General features: G+C 33.5%; 1 protein-coding gene across 6 annotated transcripts in view; it reads right to left on the bottom strand.

Annotated features, from left to right (window-relative positions):
- Positions 1-1,575: 1,575 nt before the first annotated feature.
- LOC138314712 (transmembrane protein 198-like) overlaps positions 1,576-19,001 on the bottom strand; it is a 76,620-nt gene continuing 59,194 nt past the window's right edge. For 5 of the 6 annotated variants that reach the window (XM_069255197.1, XM_069255198.1, XM_069255199.1 and 2 more), the window contains 5 exons: positions 14,349-14,399; positions 5,766-6,067; positions 4,760-5,323; positions 4,094-4,224; positions 1,576-3,551 (listed from right to left, as the gene is read on the bottom strand). In XM_069255197.1, coding sequence (XP_069111298.1) covers positions 3,432-3,551; positions 4,094-4,224; positions 4,760-5,323; positions 5,766-5,979 — 1,029 coding nt within the window. In that variant the 5' untranslated portion in view covers positions 5,980-6,067; positions 14,349-14,399 and the 3' untranslated portion in view covers positions 1,576-3,431. Of the gene's footprint in view, positions 3,552-4,093; positions 4,225-4,759; positions 5,324-5,765; positions 6,068-9,921; positions 10,045-14,348; positions 14,400-19,001 lie in introns of those variants that run through there. The other variant, XM_069255201.1, reaches the window with a different exon arrangement.

Here is a 19,001-nt window from a genome sequence, read left to right as displayed (position 1 = left end):
ATAGCAATTCAGAATGGATATTTTAATTGACATCAAATTAACAAGGAAAAGGTTAAAGATGCTATAAAGTCATTTGGCATATAACACCATAGGAAATATTAGAATGGGCTCCTAAGAGTTTAGTATATGTTTCTTATTTAACACCTTGGTGTCCAAGGAATCCTCCAAAGTCCAAACTGGAAGGAACACTAGCAAACTTTATTTCTTATTGTCCAAAAAAATGTTGACTTTAGAAATATATCCTCCAATCATTGAGACCGAGCCATTTAGTACTTTCAGTACTTTGATTGTTGTTTTGCAGTGAAATTTCCTATTAATTGTGTATTTAACTACAATAGCTAAATATACTTGGTATGGCTGTAGCGTATTGTTTTAGTCCCATGCAGAAAACTATGAAACTTAATAATACTTTGAAGCAAACTTCTGGATAAAGGGCAGAGATGTCTTGTAACATAAATCAATGTAAATCATTCATATATGTAGGTTTAGAAAACTTTTTCGGTAAACTGGAAACTGAAAACACAAGATCCGGTGTCGTGCAAGACTATTTTTTCTAAGTTTAAATTTGTTCAAAGTATACATTAATACATGGTTATAACAAACCTCTAGGGACCAACAAAATCACTTTGCTATAAGTTTAGTTTGTTATACAGATAATGCAGATATATAATGGGAACTGAAACAGGGATTGAAGATTATTATGTTATGACCATGGGTTTGTTGTATGTGTGTTCGTTATAAACATGTTTTACTGTAAAATTTGATTAAGGTTATTTGTCCAATATTTAGACAATCAACTTAATTATGAACCATCCAACAGCTACATTCCTAAATTTAATTGGGCAAATAACCATGACCAAACTTCACTCAAACCAATATAAATGTATATTTGCTTCGGGTGTAATGAAAATCCACCATGGAATGAAACCATTACAGTATATCATGTATTAACATTTCTCCCCTTTTCCCTTACAAATCCCTGAATAATTTCATTAGTCTGCTAAACCTGCCTATATTATAAGGGTTTTTTAATTTTTTTTTTTTTTTTTTTTGCTCAAATGACCTTTGACTGTAAAATGAAATGAGATCATCGGTACTACCCTGACCTCTGGTCAGTGAAGTCCTTTGTTAACATGAAGCTCCAATTAACTGTGCTGCATAACGCCATAAGATATTCAGTAATACACAATTATCTCCTTTTATTAATAGTTTCAGTTTGTAAGTGCATTTCACAGAGTTACCTCCCTTTCAGGTAGTTATCGATTGTGACGTAATTATTTTGCGAGCGAAATTAACCTTGTTTTCTCTAAAACTTATGATGTTAGGCTCGCAAACACATGACGTCACAATCAATACCTAACAGCAAGGGCAGATAACTCTGTAATATGAATGAACAGCATACGAGTCTCTCTAGGTGAGGGAACTATGTTATGTATATGTTATAATTTATACTTATAATGACTGACTTCATTTGAAATATAATAATTAGACACTTTCACAAATGCATTGTACGTTATAAAATATCAAGATTATCGTAACTAGAAGGTACAGAGGAATCACAAAAACAACTAGATATATATTTCAGAAAACATTTTATTTACATAACAATCAAAACAGCAACTTGCTTAAGTTAAACTTTCATACCTCCCATTTATCACACTTACTTGCCATTACTTTCTGACTATACGTGTTTAATTAAATGTAAAATAACCTCTCTTCCAACAATAAACTCTATACTGTATAAGGAGGCCTGACATACCTAGACATAGCTAACACACAAGACTGAGGGACAGTTTTATATATAATTACTAGTAATAGAGATTTCACTCCTGTGCTCAAGTAAAAGTTGAGCAACAGTGGTTGTCTCCCTTACAACACTTTCTTCTTTTCACAAGCTCCTATGGCTAAAAGTAATTGAATTGACTGTAGTTATATTTTTCAAAAAAATAAATTCCTTTATCAGTCGATTACCTTTATAAACCAACAAATCAGTATTTTTAAAGCAGTGAACAACTGGATTAGGAGATCATGACATTACACCTGTTTAACTAGCTGTTAAACTATCAATTGGATGATGAAAATAAAACTATTGCCAAAAGTATAAATTCTGAAAATATGAAAATAGCACACATATTTAATACAAAGTACAAATATTGGCAGTAAAAAAAGGAAAAAAAAACCCATACATTTATTATGCACATCAAAACTGAAGTTTTCATAATTCAGATGTAAGCGATACCATGAATTATGCATATGTACTTCCAATGGCAGAAATTAATAAAATAATAAAGACTTCTTGATATTAAAACAGTACATATATGGTAAAATATGAACAATTCTTCACATTAGTCATAACTAATCTTTAAAGGCCACAATTATTTTAACAATTTTCAGATAAAATACAACACAGTAAAATGAGCTAAGTCAGACAAAGTGAGTGCCATGTTTTCTAGTCTAGCTTCCTTACTAAAAAGAAATCCACAAAAATACTGGTATTTATTGCACATAAAAATGACAACCTATCGTATAGTTAACTGCCTTTTAAACTTACACATTTTTATTAAAATTATACCTGAACCTAGCTGGCTCAGAATGATCTTATTGGAATTTTCATATTGCTGCTTTAACAAGTGTTATTACAGATGAATGAAATGTCACTGCATAAGTGGTTCAAAAACTTAAGCCAAATAGCCAAAACTTGACAGTCAAATCAGGTAATGTTACTAAGATTCCTCAATTAATTTGAACTTTTTGCTACAGATCTGAGTTTGATATAAGTCATATTTATAGATAATTAACACAGTACAGAGATCTATAAAGAAACTGCTAAGTAGATAGATGCTATCATCATCTGTACAGTATAGCTGGTTATTTTCGTGGGAATGATGTTTTTACGATTTTGTAGGACATTGCTCAGAATCCGAAAAAATTGTTCAGCAAAATATTGAGAAATAGTTCAATCATTTATACACTGAAAGATAAATAGTGAAAATTTAACACCTCCATAATGTAATTTAAATCACAGAAAATTTTGACCCACTTAAATAATCGGCTATATGGTAATTAAAACAATTAGCTGCATGTTCAAATCAATACACCAATCATCATCATAATGAGAACACCAAACATACTGATACTCATGGTAAGTTGAAGGAAAGTCAAACATTCAGATGACCACAAAAACATACAAGTGACCAAGATGAGCTGATAATACTTTGAAGCAGATGAAAATATTTAAGCGAGCCTGATGACTGGCGATCTTAAAAAAAATCAAGGAATGCTGGAAGCAAATACCCAGAGTTAAAATGTATAAAAAGGTAAGTTTTTTCTTCTGTGTCCTCTGTTATCGAGGAATGCAGAGAACCAAGTACGCGGATGATCTCAGGAAATCTGTGTCAGTGTGGTGTTTTGTTTTCTCCACACGGTTGATCTCAGGGAATCTGGGTCAGTGTGGTGTTTGTACTCTCTAGTTCTGGTGTATGTTCTGTAGGAATGATAGTCTGGTGTTTAGTCGACGGGGACAACTTCTGGTGTTCTGACGTCAGATAGCCCTGTAAAGAGATCAGTATAAAGAAATGAAGACAAATCGGTCGGCCAACAATTACATAACTGGATCTGCCGACAACCAATTTCATTTTTTTTATAATGGCACTGACACATACACATTACCATCTTCGGGTTTATATTGTTTATTTTCAGAATTATTGAGCAGGATGATCAAGTCTCCCAGCCTTGAGATAATGTAATTTATCTCAATAAAAGGAAAAGATAACTTATTAAAACATGATAATAAGTTAACAATTACAAATCCATAGAATATATCAACTGATTTGCAAGATGAAAGTGTTGTAATCAACAGAATAGGTAAAGATCTCACATGAAGAGAACAAATCGATATAACGAGTGAGATGGTATGCACATTTACTTGTGTTATGACATCAGAAGCTTTTTACCCGGCCTAATCGTTGGTGTTACATTACATATGTATGTTATTGTAGTTAGCTACCTACATACACTTAATGACAACATCAGATAGTCTACACAGGTATATTTCACCTGTATAACAATGTCATCCATTACTACTCTTAGTTACCTGTGTAATGACATCGCCTGTGAGTCTACGAGTCTGATATAAATGACGATACCGAGAATGTTGAGTTTCGTGTTTCTGACGTTGTCTTACTCTCTGTAGATTTACCTTCTTCATTCGTCTGTTTTGTCCAGCTGGAAAGTAGTAACAGAAAATAATACAAACCAGATATATGTATAATCATTCTAAAGCTAACAACAATGACAAATAAAATCATTTTGAGATGACTGATTTAAAATTTAACATACCTTTTTATATCATTATCATAAATATACCGGTAGTCGAGTATATCATATTATATTTTCCCCTTCTAAGAATATTCTATTTGATGTCTGTGTTCCGTTAGTTAGATGACATATTATGTTATATATGCTTATGTAAGACAAGTCTTAGATCTCCATGGTTTTGGATCAAATATGACTGCATGGTTGATTGAAGAATGCAGCATATAGTGTAGTGCAATCAACCATGTGTCTTTGACAAAAATGTGACTGTGTTCTTTGAAAACATGTTCAATTTCAACAAAATTTTATTTCAAATAAATAGAAAAAAGATTGAACAACAGGCAATGCCTATGTCCCTGTAATTAGATAAGATGCCATGATGAAAACAAATATTATTTCTGACTTGGTTATGATACAAAAATAGCCTTAACACTTGGACACCCACCTTCTCTGTGATCGTATCCTTGCCCTGTAATTTTCCATTGTGTTATACTTCCCACCAGAAAACAGAAAGGCCAGCAACCTAGGATCACCCAACTGTACCAACAAATTGGGTCAGAGTTAACTCCCTTTACACGTTCCCAGGAATATATCAGAATCATGAACTTTTCGATAAAGTAGTCCAGACAGGCAACCATCAAAGCACCACCGAAAACACTTGTACCCAATATCGTAAATGTCCTTTGAAATTTCAAGGTCAGAATTGCGAAAAGTAGTCCAACAGCCGAAAGAACACCAATGGGGATCCAAATGGTTTCTGGGTGGTAGAAGAACTCCAAAATTATAAGAGCTGCAATGCTTACGGATACTCCCAGCTGGAAGCCAGTAAGAAATAGTCCAACATATTGCACAAGCATGGTGATGATTCCACACAGTATCCCGGCTCCCACGGCAACCCCAATGTTTCCCAGTAACGGTAAGATTTCGTGTTCAGACAATATCACATACACCAGTACAGCACTGAATATAAACCCGGTGAGGAACATAATGGCCTTAAAGAACCGGTAACCTGCAACACACCATAAATATATATAATATATAAATCTGCATAGTACATACACTGTACATACTTCTTATATGAATCATAAATAACACTGTAAAATCTATAAAACATATAATATAACACATCAGTTACATAGTACAAGTAAAACCTGCCTTAGTATCGAATATCCGCTTTTGTATTAAGACCACTTGGCTATATATGTATAAAGACCATTTTTTCTTTGCCCATTGGGTGGTCTCTATAGACAAGTTTATCTGTATTATATTTATCATATACAAATTTACATACTACGGGTACATACAGAATGTATATAGTTATTCTATAAATATTTGATGGTACCTGTTCTCATAACTAATGTGGCAGTGATGCATTAAAGGTACCTGATTGTGATATCTGACTGTTGACATTTGTTGGTAAAATTTCAAAGAGATTCCGAATATATACTAACCAAAGAATGTGTAAATAATTCCGAAAACGAAACACATGGAACAGATGACACCAATAGCGATGTCATAATGATAGTCAATTTGATCACATGACTGATGTGATGACAGCGTTGATCCTTCCGGAACAACAACAGTGGTGTTGGGTGGCTGGTTCCCATACTCAATCTCTGTTGACTGAAGCAGTTGTCTGCCCTTGATGAACACCCCACTAGCCATGATGAATATTTCTGGCTTTGTTGACACTCGGGTTGATAAAACAGCTAATTATGGTCCATTGCCATCACCAGAAAAAGGAGTATCAAATCTGAAAAACACAAAAAATATATAAATTATTGCTTTGTTTATATACCTATGAATTTTATATTTGCCAATAAATTTTCCATACCACAAATGAACCTACATTTACAGTATTTGATTTCTCCATCGTAGCAATCAACTTGGATGTAAAAAGTTTGCTCATTGCAAATGTTTTGGTTTACATCCATAGAAGGTTGGGTTACAATAACCATTTAGCCATAAACCTAGGAAAATAATGTAAGGGTGATTAGTAACCAGAAACAATCTGTAAAGAAAACTGAACTGTAATAAGAGACTGCAACATGTCTTTTATATGACATGATTTGTTTAGATCACATTTTGCCCACCTAGTACCCTCGTGTAGTTCTGAAGTACACAAGGTAAACAAGACAACATAGTCACATAATTGATGATATGTCTGTCTTACATATGATGCGTAATACATCAATTATTACTTACACATGGAGAAAAAAAAACCCAAATGAATCAAAGCTCATACAAACAACTTCATAGATTTACAAACGAATTATGATACAATGATTCAGAAAACCGTGTTATAAGTAAATATGTCTGATGGATTTTCTTTATAAGGGTTAATTGATGAATCATCTAACAAAAGAAAACTGTTTCTGTTTACATTAGATCAGTGATGTTAAACTAAAATGGCTTAATGTATTTCTTTTGTGTTTCATACCAGATATATAAACAAATGAACATTCCCATGAAGCTTGTAACTTTATGATTTAATGCTTAAGTCTTTATGAGGTCACATATCATACTATATGATTAGACTTAAATACGTACCAGTATACAAAAAAAATAGCATAATTATACATGCCTGGTAAAAGTATGTAATGGTATCACTAGTGTTCCTTAGACTTACACATGTTTATTGCACATTTGCATACTGTCAACTATTTAATTACAAAGTGCAATTTTAATAAGCCTACAGTTTTGTTTTGTTTTCAAATCTATGACAAGCAAGTGTGGACAGATGGATGAACATGGTTATTATATATCAAATTACTATATGGCGCTTCAGATGTGGGCACATAGTAAAGGTTCAATATCCAAAATATGTCTTTCTGTATTAATCAATCTAAATCCTAAGAAATATAATATGAAGTGTTTCTTCAGATCAGTGATATACTAAATTCTAGGTATACTAAGTATATCATTTTTGACATTCATGAGAGTAATTAGATAATTACATTACTTGTGATGAAAGAACTCCTTCGATCTCAGCATGCATCCCTGGCTAAAGGTTAATTAGTACAATTGGATATATAAATAATTGCCATATATATATATATATCCAGAAGAGAAACCTCAACAGTCTGGTTATATAAACGACTGATTATCTAGCCTCCATTATATTGAAGGACTAAGGACTATCCATGTCTTCGAGAACATCTAGGGAATGTGCCCAGGCAGTTATAATTATAGTAACGTATAATACTTATAGATGTTTACACACACAACTGATTCATACTGTGGAGCTGGTAATAATTCTTACAGGAATTCACCGACACTTTCCTCAAGTCTATAATAATAAGTGAAAGCTTACAGTTTTATTTTGGCCAGCAGCACCATAGATTTACAGATGTTTGCTATACATAACAACAGATCTAGATCCATGAACTTCTTGTGTCAAGACATTGTACCAATTAACATGCTAATCTATACTGTAAACCAATTCTCTTTCAGCTACTAAATTTCATGATTTCCATTTTAAAGACTTTCTTGAAGAAAAAGTTTCGCTGATTTAAAATTGAATGGAAAGTTTATCTTTGAATTCAATGGTGTGAATTTACCTTCATGGCGAAATTTCATACGACAAAGAATCAGGTATTAAAATAAAACTTTTTCTATCACTGTCAAGTTTGAAGATAAGACAGAATTTTCCACAGCACCACAGCAATAAGCTAGTAACTCCAAAGTTCCTGTATTATCTAATTTATCCACCAAATCCGCAGCAACAATTTCCTCTGTAATCCACAAAATCCGAGAGAGTAGCAGTTTTCTCTGCTCACCTGTATTCTAAGTCAGGGATTACTGTTGGCCTATATACACTAATCATATCATGCTACAGTACAAGTAGCTGTGAAACACTGCCAAATCTCTAGTCTTTTATACCATTATACCTCTGGAATATTTGTTTATCTTTCACACTATGTAATAAACACATATATTATTAATTATAAACAAAGGAATACATTTACTCTCCTTAATTGTGTGGACTTGTCCCACTCATATGTCACCAAGTAGATATCAGCAACATGAGATTGCAAAGATGGTAGATGACCTTCAAATCTGATGAGAATGTATTAGGATAAAACCAGATGTATTAAACAATGAGATTATTAGTGCCTCTTAAAAATTATCTGTAGAATCAGTTTTATATAGATATTCACACATGGAAGATCCAGGGGCTTCGATCTGAGATGTGCTACAATATGAGTGACCAGAGGTTCTATTCTAGATATAGAAGGAGTAAATTGACTCTCTCAAGGGCATATCTTATTACTATTTATACTAGATTATCTCCCCTGGTTTAAAAATTACAGTCTACAGAATCAGACTATTATGGAGACAGGGCATATCTTATACTAGATTATCTCCCCCCCTGGTTTAAAAATTACAGTCTACAGAATCAGACATATTATGGAGACAGAAGTTATCAAGCCAAATTTTAGTGATAATTGTAACAGGGGATGCTGTTGTTATACAAGTTATGGTTCTTGTAGTCCAGCTCTGTCAGTCAACATACAAATCCTTCTGAATTATCCTAGCAACCACTAGCTGAACTCACCTTGACAGAAAATTATTGCTGATCTGCCATGAGCTGTTATAGATAATTACTGGGAAAACATGTAATGACAACACAACCGACTTGGAGCAATACCAATTATACATGTTCCAATAATTCCCATTTTTTATTTCCTAGTTTTGCAGACACTGCAAACCTTCAAAGATGGAGTCTATTGCATTACGGTTCCCAGTTAAAATGCCTCCATCAAAGTAAGCAGACAGTATTATATAATAGTAAGACAGTATGATGTTGTAAATAGATTTTCTGGCTGCCAGGATTATAATGGGATTTGTGAGATAGCTCAACTGCTGTCAATAACAACTTGTTTTCTCATTAAACAACCCACCATGTGCTCAAGGTCACAGTGACCTTGGCCTTTTTGACATTAAACGCCAAGAGTATAAGTCAAACAAACCAAATCTAACAATTGTTCATCATCCACATCAATAGATATATTTAAAGTGAACAGTCGGGCAAGGATGGCTAAAGTCAGTAAAGATGGTGTGAATGTATCCAGTATAATTTCTTATGAAATGGAAAAATAAAATCTCTCGTCAAAATCTGTCTGCGTACGAAGAAATTAATTTAAAGTATGGAAATTCTAAAACGTCCTCCCGGCTCACTATGTCCGTGGTTACATTTCCACGCAGCCTCGCTTTCAATGCTTTCAACTTTTCTTTACTTTAATGGTCAGAACTGGGAAACTAAGCAGAACTTGGCCGTCGTATTAATATGTGAGAACTTTTGGAAGGCCAATGAACGCATTTAGACTGGTTTTCTTTGCCAAACTATTCACTTTAAAGTGTAAAATACAGGAACTTCAAAGAAAACTCATTCTCATACTCTCATCCAAGACTGTCCCTGTGAGAAGTCGGACAAATGAAAACAGAAAAATTAAAAGGAAAAGGTTGTTGTAAACAGAAACAATACAATTTTATCAATATTACGCATCCCACACAGTGTAAATGTTATCACATCTCCTCATAAACTAAAAGGCCAATTTGAAAAGATCGCATTAAAATGATAACAGAAAGACGTTTTCTATTTACCTACTGCAGGTGTCAGCATCGTCTTCCCTAGATAAACTGTTAAGATGTAATCCTACCAAACAGTAGGAATGAGGAACTGTGTTTTATCACCGCTCCAGTGCCAAGTGTGAGCTCCCAGCTAGATATGTGTGACTTACGTGTAGGGTAGACATACATTTTCCATCCATCACTAGGATCAGAGTAGGAACATAGTGGTATCATCCCCCACATATAGAACACAATCATAGCTATACCAACACCTCACAGGTGCTCTGGATGATACGTCTCTGTTTAATTGTCACTGTTTAAGTGTTAGGTATATCTATTGGTGTATTTTTATATTAATCATTTATCACAATGGAATAAATGAATTGATATACAGATATTGTTTCATACAAATAGAAGATAATTCTTCCCAATCTGTTTGTTTGATAAGGAACTCATTTTAATATTTACACCTGGAATTTTTACACCTGTTTGCATCATAGATAAATGAAAGTCAGCGCTCTATCTTTTTAAAAGAAGAATATATCAATGAAATCAGGCATATCGCCATTATTGCGAGATCACTATAATTACTATGTCTTTATACTAACCTTTTGACTTGTTCACATGTTAGAAGTATTATGTACTCCTAATGACATTGTCCCACAGTATGATAAACCTTATATTGAGGTACCTTTGTAGTTATATATACAGGATCTGTCTGGAATCAACGTGTGCCAAACTTCACCTGACCGACCCGTCACAAACAGATCTATAGTGATATAAGGGTACCACCACCAATGACCCGGGTCTGAGACCACCCTGTAGACCAGGGTTCCTTCACCGCTTCTCCTTGGTCATATACAAACGTACTTATCTACACCACCGATCTTAATCAGGCAGGATATTTTTATACACTAACACAACTATTAATCTGCGATTGTTTGACTATTAGGTGGAGTACGATAAGTCATAAGTACTGTTACAGGGCAGAATTAATTCTTAAAGAGGATTAGCAATCGTTAATGTTTTCTGTGCAGTATCACACATACACCATAGATTATACAAGTGTTTTATTAGCACAAACGTTTGAACTCCTAAGCTTTAAAAGATTAGGAATTGTTCTTTTCAGTAACAAACATATATAATATGCTTAAAGTTACATAATCATTTCATTATTGACATTCATATATTTTTTTAAATTACAATAAATTAAATCAACTTTCCTTCAGGTCTACTACTTCCATTTTGAAACACGTTTGTGCAGATTAACTTCCATATAAATCACACACAACAGAATGGTGGTTTGCCGTAATGTTCTAAAGGTACTGCTGATGACTTAGAAAAAATTCTTTGAAGTTTGAAAGTGTCATTTCTAGAACTTAATTAGCAGAGACTATATTTACCTCTTAGATTGGTTAATTGAGAAATAGTTGCAAATCATGATAATCAATGTCCCTTGGAATGTATTTGAAGAAAGTCCATCTTGTAATTTTACATAAGGGTATTTCATGTCTATTAATGCTCTATCATAGGCTTTCAAGACACCTTCTCTGATGAAATAAAAATGGTTGTTATGGTAAGGTACGTATGACTGGTTCGCCAAATGTCCATTTTATTTCACCAGATGTGGTTCCACCTTCCTTATCATTGTGAAGCCCTCCACCTCTGGGTCGCAGGTTCAAATCCCATATATGGCAGGAATGCAAGGTACTGACTGCTAGTTGGTGTTTTTTTTAGCTGGGATACTTGGTGGCTTTCTTTTGGTACTCCAACTTCCCTCCACCATTGAAACCTGGCATGTCCTTAAATGACACTGGCTGCAGGTAATAAAACTTTAAACTAATTTCACCAAATAGTTGTACATATTGTACATATTAAACCAGAAATAAAGGTCATGCACAGACAACCCTGTATAGTTCTATATTGCCTGATCATAATACCACAACCTTATAAAATCATAAAGGATGAATGATGATAATATAAGTATTGACTTGTTCTTGATTCCACTATAATTTTCTAAGACCAATTGCATCACCATCAAGTGTCCATTACTCATCAGATAATGACATTATACACCAGCCGTTCCCAGGCCCATTTATATTTATTGTATCTAATGCCTGCATGGGAAACATCTCAATATTCTAAAACCACCTCCTTAATCTAAACTCATTGGAATATAGTCTCCTCAGTTGGCACATTGGTCAGGTCTCGATCAGCAAAAGCTAGATTTACTATATATAGACATTTCAGTATATAACACAGAAAGATCAGAACAGTTTCAACTGAAAACTCAACTATCTTTATATCAAATCATTATTTGCATGAATAATAAGAAATTTAGAGATTTTTTATTTGATTTTAGATTATGTCCTAATGTTAACCCCATTAACAGAAGTATAACATTTTATGGTGGATATTTTTTGACAGGAAATATCCCACCAACCTGCTATAATCAATATAGGTCTAAAACTTGACACAGCACAAATATAACTTGATCCATTATATTGTTAGATACATCAGACCTCCTTATCATATTGCTATCCCATACGGCCCTTAAACTAGATAATTTTGTCATGTGTAAGTGTTTTATGAAGATCCTGTAGCTAATACCCAGCTCAAAGCAAATGAAGTATCTTCTTTATGATTTGTTAGAAAGCGCAACCACCAAGGGAATACACATTGTACTATTCATGCATAAATTCATGAGTATATCCACACAAGATTTGGGGAACAAAAGGGTATCGAACTGATAAGATGGTCATGATCATGAGAGCCTGCTCAAAAATACAAACTGCAGATTTCATCCGTCAGTAGCTCTGAATTCAATTCATGTTATTGATTTCATATTTCTTACCAAAATCTCAATTAATTCATTCTTGACACAGATCACCAGGTATTGTAATTTACGTTAAATATATTGGCCAATGGAATGGGTGCCAAGGAAACAAGGGGAGATAACCTTAGGTGATATTATTGAATGGACTCTGTTAGATGTGATAAATTGATATGAGAAATATGATTAATTATTGCCAGAACATCTGGACATAATTAAGGGGGTGTTATAACCATTCATCATCTGTACAGATCAGGTAGCACACAGATTAAAATAAATACAATCAATAGTCATTGTTATCAACAAATGGTACGACCTGATCTTTTTTTTTCTTTTTTCTGTAGACTTTTTAGGTGAATCAGTATCAAAACACCTTATCTATACATACATCAAACTCTGTTTTTAGGTCTTATTTTGAAAACAATGTTTTTTCTTCAAAATTATCTTAAACCTAAAACCACCATTATAGCCATATTCTCTAGATCTGTTCAGATAGTGTAAAATAACCTAAGTTTTTGAAATATTTTAAAATTATCAAGATGTTCGATCTAAAACCTTGCATGTCATTTCACACTACAGTGTTTTTCGTTATATCAAATGGATAAACATTTCCTAAATGGATTGAATACAGTAACCACAATACATGCAATAGATAAACTATTGGGAGGTTAGATTTTACTTCTCTATGACTGCATGACAAACACCACAGGCTAGCAACCATCCTCTTCCACATTTTGATTTTACTATTACCAATATATCATCCAGATGCTTTGTTAGGTGTTACATTGAACCTATCAAGATTGTCAGTATCACACTAAGGGGAGATAATCTAGTACTAGATGATGTATAAGCTAGCTAGCTCAGCTGGGAAATTACGAGTGTTTGCCTTTATCATACAATCATCATTGTTTACAGGGAACAACACTCTCATCAATGATAATCAGAACCACTTCTGATAAGAAAATATTTGCAATTCTTCTAATGTTTTATATATGTAACAAGAGAGGAGAAAATTTAATGGCCAGACCAGGATTCGAACCCATGACCTCTGAACACTAGCCAAATGCTCTACCGCTGAACTACCTGGTCACTGATGATCGACCCAATCCAATCCCGCTATATACTCCTCCCTCCTTTTTCAAATTCTTTACCCTTGAAGACATATACAAGACCATTATACCACCACTGTGAGTAATTTTTAGTTGGGCACCAATTTTGTAACAGGAGGAGAAAATGTAGCAGCCTGACTGTGATTCGAACCAGGGACCTAAGAACTCTACTGATGAGCTATATGGTCACTGGTGATGGACCCAGTCCAATTCCTCTACAAATGTACTTGATACATTGAATTACATATTTTATGACTATAATTAGAACACATTTGAAATGTATCAAACCGTACTGAATGATCTGTGTATTTCCTTATGGGTATTTATAAACAGCTAGCTGTCGCCTAAGCACCACTTGAGAAACCAGTTTACAGGTTTTTGGTGTGAAACTCTTCAGAAAGGTCATTTTAAACCATTACAGTTGAGTCTTCCTGTCTGCAGATAGTGCCTCATGTTATATTAATCATGCATATTTTGTTGAATGCACATTCTTAATTTAAGTATGATCTTATAATTACCTTAAATTGCCTGGCCAAATTCAGATGTAGTCGCACTTCTAGCGAGGATTCCTGAAAAAAACAAAAGAAACAGAATTATTTGATGGTAAAATCAAAACATATGACTGAAAATGAATAACTATATTTCAACTTTTAAAACTTAACATTTGTTGTGATGCCTTTATAGCCCTGAATATCACAATAGAACAATTAATTAACAGCTCATACCTCAGACCTGAAAATTCCTGAATGCAATTAAACAGTCAACATCAATCTCCACAAACTGGCCAGTTCTCTTATGTTAAGTTGTGGATACATAAATATATTCTGCATTAGACAGCAGGCTAAAGTCATGTATCCAAATGAAGTATTGCTAAAGATGAATCAGATTCAGAAGATTCATTTAGACAGCAGGCTAAAGTCATGTATCCAAATGAAGTATTGCTAAAGATGAATCAGATTCAGAAGATTCATTTAGACAGCAGGCTAAAGTCATGTATCCAAATGAAGTATTGCTAAAGATGAATCAGATTCAGAAGATTCATTAGACAGCAGGCTAAAGTCATGTATCCAAATGAAGTATTGCTAAAGATGAATCAGATTCAGAAGATTCATTTAGACAGCAGGCTAAAGTCATGTATCCAAATGAAGTATTGCTAAAGATGAATCAGATTCAGAAGATTCATTAACTCTAACAGGTGAATAATTACACAATACCAAACTCAGATATTAATGACAAGTATACAATGGTAGAATCACATAATCGCCATTATCACAACACATTGATCATTTCAATGCAAACTTCCAGTTATATACCGATCAGTGTCAAATCTTCTACACACACAATTAAATATTACTAAAGTTACACAATAACAAAATAATGTATTAAAGCAGATATCGCATGTCTAGGAACAGTACTGAATAGACTATATTCATTGAGACACAGATAAGTTTTACGCTATAATAGTATGCTTTATCAATATTCCAAAGAATGTGCCATATCGTTTTCAATTTCATCATGTCTGACACTTTTATAGATTTCTCCAAACAAAAATTCAAAACTTTTTGGCTCTTATAATTAGACGTCATATGCACAGTATAAATAAAAGTTATTAGGAAATTGGAAACTTGTTATAATTTGATGTGAAGAATCCCATCAATTAAAGTATTAGACAAATAGCCCATTGAATAAAGTCATATTGTACATAAATCTGTTCAAAACAGGTTTAAAATTTACCATATGAACCATATTCCCGTCTTTGATCAGTTTTCTAGCTGTCTGATCTTATTAAGGTTTGGGGCAGATAAAATCTGGTCATGTATCTACTTGTTACACAGTAAGCAGGTAAACCATTGTTATTTGTGGGACCAAACAATCAACAGTAAATTAAACAATGTCAGCACCCCACATTAACATTGTGTTATCCGTAACTACAGACAGAGTCCTGAAATTCCACAGTCTGTTGAATTTGTCAGCTTTAATAGATTTGAAAAGTTCAAAGACAAATATACATATACATGTATAAATATTATGTGTACAGACACCTACTTTTTTCTTCAAATGACAGCTGCCACATTCATAACCTTTGAGTATATAGTATATCTAGTATCTTAGAGAAATAAGCCAATTCCATTTTTTATAAGTATTTTTTGTACAGTAGCTAACCTAGCTGAGACAGCAAAAAATAAATCACCATTATAACACAGACAGTTTATGTTTCATTAAACGATTATGAAAAAATGAACTTGACACCTGTTTCTTTCAGCGTACCTGTAATTTATCTATGGACAGGTGAGAAGATTATCTGATAGGGATGAGAATGAATTGTAGACAGGTGTTCTGAGGGTATGTTTTAGCCATAAAATATGCCTGTATATCTCATCTTCAGGTGGGGTTTTTTCTGTCAATATTTATGATATTTGCAATGATAGGGAGACATATCGAAGGTCATTACATAGTATATCATGAAGATTCTGAAATTGAATTATCTTACATAATTATCTCCCCCTGGTTTCACCTTAAATTAGACTCAAAACTAATTGTCAAACGTAAAGCTATAATGAATAACTTTTTAAATATTATGGATTGACATATCAACATACATAATAACATAGAAATTGTAATCCTGATAAATAGAAAATGGCATGATAAAAATTCATAAAATATGTCAACACCTAAATATTTTGAAATAATAAATTACCATCTAATTTATAAATTTTTAGGATATTTATCATGAGTGTTCATTTCAAACCTACCTGTACTGATTAGCACTAATTGTACTCCTCGACAGATCCAAACTGGACTGAGTATTCTATTACACCATATGGCTGATGTTTTACAGTTCTGAGTCAGAGTTATAATAAATATTGATTATGAATGAAATACAGTGATCCCTTCATGATCAGGTCCCATCAGAGTGGGGGTGGGGGTATATATATATATACATGTCAGTGGGGGTGGGGGTAAACCTGTTGTCTAATTAGTACCTGTACGATTAATTACTTCATTATACACCTGTGTAACGTGATAAGGACAAACTTCTGGTACAATTAATTTTGATAATAAGTAGGTCAGCTGTGCTCCTGTCAAACCTGTTTACATGAACTATATGTTATTGTGTCATGTTAAACAATGTTTTCTGTCTGCCACCTATATTGTTTGTGATGTTGGCATCCACAATTTGATCAAAACATTTTACTCAAATCACAAGCTAAATTAAAATGTTCATGTTTCATGCAAATTTTGATCCTGTTGTTTTTTTGTAAATAAGTTTTAATCTGGTTAATAAATTTAGTTTTAATATGGAAATATAAAAAACTATCACAAGTATAATGATCTAGTTGATATTTTGAGCAGGAATTGATTGTAAAAATATAATTAGTTTGCATGTGTGCAAAACAAATTCCATGATAATCTAAATTGGTATAAAATGTTTAAATTAAAATTATGATCATAACAAACTATAAGCTCTGCTGATGCTTCATTTCGAAAAAAACCCAACATGGTTAATAAATAAAAAAAGTTGATGGGTTTAATGACACTATAGCCCCTAATATTAATTGCCACAGCTAAAAGAGCACACGTAACTTATCCTTACTGCATGGCCACCAGACCCTGATGTTACTGATAATGATCTAGTACTAATTATCTCCCCCTTGATTAAAACCAAGAATTTGACACATATAACATTCTAATGGTCAGTCTGCCTCTATCCTGAGTGAGTGATAATAGCTGGCTTTGTAGAAGTCTACAACTTCTTGATTGTTCTGAAACCAGTTGTTGACAGGCAAAAGATGAACACTTAACTTAAGCCTAATGATGATAATTGCTGTACAGTATGTACATACCCTAATACCTATGGGAAAGTTTACCTGGATAACTAAAGCCTACCTCTACATATCAGACCCTAGCTAATACCTATGGGAAAGTCTACCTGGATAACTAAAGCTTACCTTTACATATCAGTCTGAGACATCTCCTTCCATAAAACACACTATCTCTCTCACTAATAGCTATATCTCCTGGCCATTCTGTCCTACTTATAGCAGCAGTAGTGGTCATTTTCCCACAGCTACTGGTCATATCAGACCAAATAAAACATATCACCTTGACCATCACCTTGGTCTATAAACAGTATGCCAGAAGGTATTTAGCACTAAACAAAATCAGAAACATTTCTGCTAAATATACCAACTACAAAATGGAATAAGATCAAAATAATATATTTTATAAATAGGAATCAGTTAGCCTGGAGGAATGTAACAAATACTACATATTGATGGCATTGTCTAGATGTGATTGTTCTCCACATGACCTATATCTAATCTTTATACCCAATTATCTAATACAGTAAATTTTATAACTTACATGATTCCAATTATTGGTACAGTAGCCATGATCCACCAGTTCTGACTGGACCATTGTGTCTAATTTCTAACTCTATTGACAATATAGTCCCTAATAACACATTTGAACTCTTCTAATTGTATGACTGGAACAGTTCATTTCGAAGATAGAGGGGAGTTGGGGTATTAGCTAGGCCACTGACCCAGTGTATCAGGGGTGTCCACTTTACCCCCTGCAGCTGTAATCAATGATGATTGACAGGTCTGCTGGATAAGTAGGTCAATGGTCCAATATACCCATCCTGCTGGGCCATTGTCTTCTGAAGCCACAACAAGTTAGGGAAATTATCATACAAAAGACACAACTTAAGCTGAAATATTCAATCCAGGAATGGGTCAAAATATAAAGAAATTTAGCTACAATTTCTGATAAAAATTATATTACACATCAGACCGTTATAACAATAGCTCAGCTTGATCAGATGAGGATGCTGATATGATGATAGTCACAGATTTAAAGTAACAATATTTGTCCTGGTTTTTGCAGATATAAGTGAGTTACAGTCATGATCGAGGTATTGAAGCTTATTTGTATAATACTGGTGGTATAATGTCACATATTGATCCCCAGCCACAGATATGTGACAGGTTTACATCAGAAACTTCACACCACCTCATCAGTAGATCACACCTCCATAGATACTAATAGCTATAGGTCAATGGCCTGTCATCACATATACTGTATAGTGGTGGTAATGTTGTTGTTATGATGGCTAGAGCTAGCTAGTGCATCCCATGTTTTATATATACTACATGTATCAATCTTTG

Source organism: Argopecten irradians, chromosome 2, assembly GCF_041381155.1.
Source record: "Argopecten irradians isolate NY chromosome 2, Ai_NY, whole genome shotgun sequence".
NCBI classification, from domain to species: domain Eukaryota; kingdom Metazoa; phylum Mollusca; class Bivalvia; order Pectinida; family Pectinidae; genus Argopecten; species Argopecten irradians.
Note: the sequence above shows the minus strand (reverse complement) of the source record. Positions and strands in the feature narration are given on the sequence as shown.